The sequence below is a fragment of the Dioscorea cayenensis genome, chromosome 18 (genome assembly GCF_009730915.1).
Source record: "Dioscorea cayenensis subsp. rotundata cultivar TDr96_F1 chromosome 18, TDr96_F1_v2_PseudoChromosome.rev07_lg8_w22 25.fasta, whole genome shotgun sequence".
NCBI classification, from domain to species: domain Eukaryota; kingdom Viridiplantae; phylum Streptophyta; class Magnoliopsida; order Dioscoreales; family Dioscoreaceae; genus Dioscorea; species Dioscorea cayenensis.
This window is the reverse complement of record NC_052488.1, coordinates 22,832,667-22,834,466: the sequence shown is the minus strand read 5'-3', so window position 1 is coordinate 22,834,466 and position 1,800 is coordinate 22,832,667. Positions and strand designations below refer to the sequence as shown.

The 1,800-nt window shown below is 39.8% G+C and overlaps 1 protein-coding gene across 1 annotated transcript; it reads right to left on the bottom strand.

Annotated features, from left to right (window-relative positions):
• Positions 1–765: 765 nt before the first annotated feature.
• On the bottom strand, positions 766–1,257 carry LOC120282947. The gene has a single exon (XM_039289779.1). The coding sequence runs from the start codon at positions 1,255–1,257 to the stop codon at positions 766–768; it is 492 nt and encodes a 163-aa protein (XP_039145713.1).
• Positions 1,258–1,800: the final 543 nt, after the last annotated feature.

Sequence of the window (1,800 nt, the reverse complement as noted above, 5' to 3'; positions counted from 1 at the left end):
TCGCTCGGCTCGTTTAAAGCCCTACTCCCTCTGTTATCTTTGCAGGGTAAGTATCACTGGTGCCCACAAATTTTTCGTAAATATAACATTGTGGCCACATACGTTTTTTTATGACGATGTGGCACGAAACTGTCTCCGGTCACACTCATGACCACATTTCATGTTTGAGGGCATGTTTTTCAGCAAAGGTCTTTCGAGGTGGCGTCCGATGTGGATGGCTCTATAATTGGCCACCTCAGACCTTGCGCGAAAGCTTTCAAACATGAAATCGTGGCCATGAGTGACCGAGACATGTTTTGTAGCCACGTTATTCAAAAACGTATGCTACAAATAAGTACTCTACAAAAACATTTGTGGCCACCAGTAATACTTACCCCATCTTTGCATATTTGCCCCAACTCATTCATGCTAATAAAAAAATAATAATAATTAAAATTAATTATTACTTTCTTTGTTTTTTTTATCTATCGTGGTTAACCGAATCTCACATGCCAAAAAATTTAGTTATTTCACAAAATTTTATAAAAAATTAGTTATTTTTTTAAAATTACTCATAATTTATATCTTCACATTTCTTTTTTTTTTTGATAAAAGGTGGATAAACCACATTCATTTAGAAAAAAACCGAAGACAAAGTACAACAAGAGGAAATCAGACCCACAAGAAGTGGGAGGACCACCAACACAACAGAACAGACTCCACAGAAAACCACAAAAGGGGGAAGCCCAAACAAGAGAAGGGCAACCCCAAGAAAAGACAACAACACTACACCTCTCCCGGGTAAGAACTAGCCTCCGGAGGAACATGGTGCCCCACATCCCTACCAGTAACAAACTCCAGGCTCCGCTTGATCTTCTTAATCGGCTCTTCTAACTTTGCTCTTTTAGAATCAGGAGCTGCATTCAGCCATATGAGAAACATATGAATAATCTTCACAATAAGAGAAGCAATCGAAGCACATGAAGATGAAAAAATGCGAGCATTTCGTTCAATCCAGATATTCCAAGTAATGGCTCTAGCTAAGAGGTCCCAAAAGAAGGATAACGGCCTCTTGATGTTATTACGCCAGTTTCCCCATAGATCTCGCATGGATGAAGGACCAGATCGAACTTCAAACAACTGTCCGAAGAAGTTCCAAACATGCGAAGCAACAAGGCACTGAGTGAGGAGGTGATCAGTCGATTCAACATCAGAATGGCACATGACACAAGTAGTTGAAGAAACAAAATTGCATCTTCTGCGTGCCAAATTTTCCATCGAGAGAATCTTATCCTCCCAAGCCAGCCAGTTGAAGAGGCTGACTTTCCTGGGGCAGCTACCCTTTAAGATAATGGGCGACCGAGGACAACGAATCCCCCCATCGATGAGGAAGGAATAGAAGGATTTAACAGAGAATCTACCATTAGGGGACAGCCCCAGCGCTTTCGATCACTGCCAGAACTCTGTGGGGTTTGTATGTTATCAAGTAAAGATCGCAAAGAGGGATAATCCTCCAGCGGTAGCCAAGCAGCACTACCCACCAAATCCCTAACCGTACCGTCTTTGTGCGAGGACAAGTTAAAATGATGTGGCCAAATGTTGGCCACATCATTTTAACAAGTTATCTTCACATTTCTCTCTCATATTTAAGTCCAAGAAAAGCACAGAATAAAATGTTAAGGGCAATTTTGAAAAAAATAATAAATGCTTCTTGATATTAGAAAATGACAGATAAAAAAGAGCATGGATTTATGACAGATAAAAAGGAATGAAGGGAGTATTATTTTAAATTTATAAAAAATAGAGTATCACAAAATTATC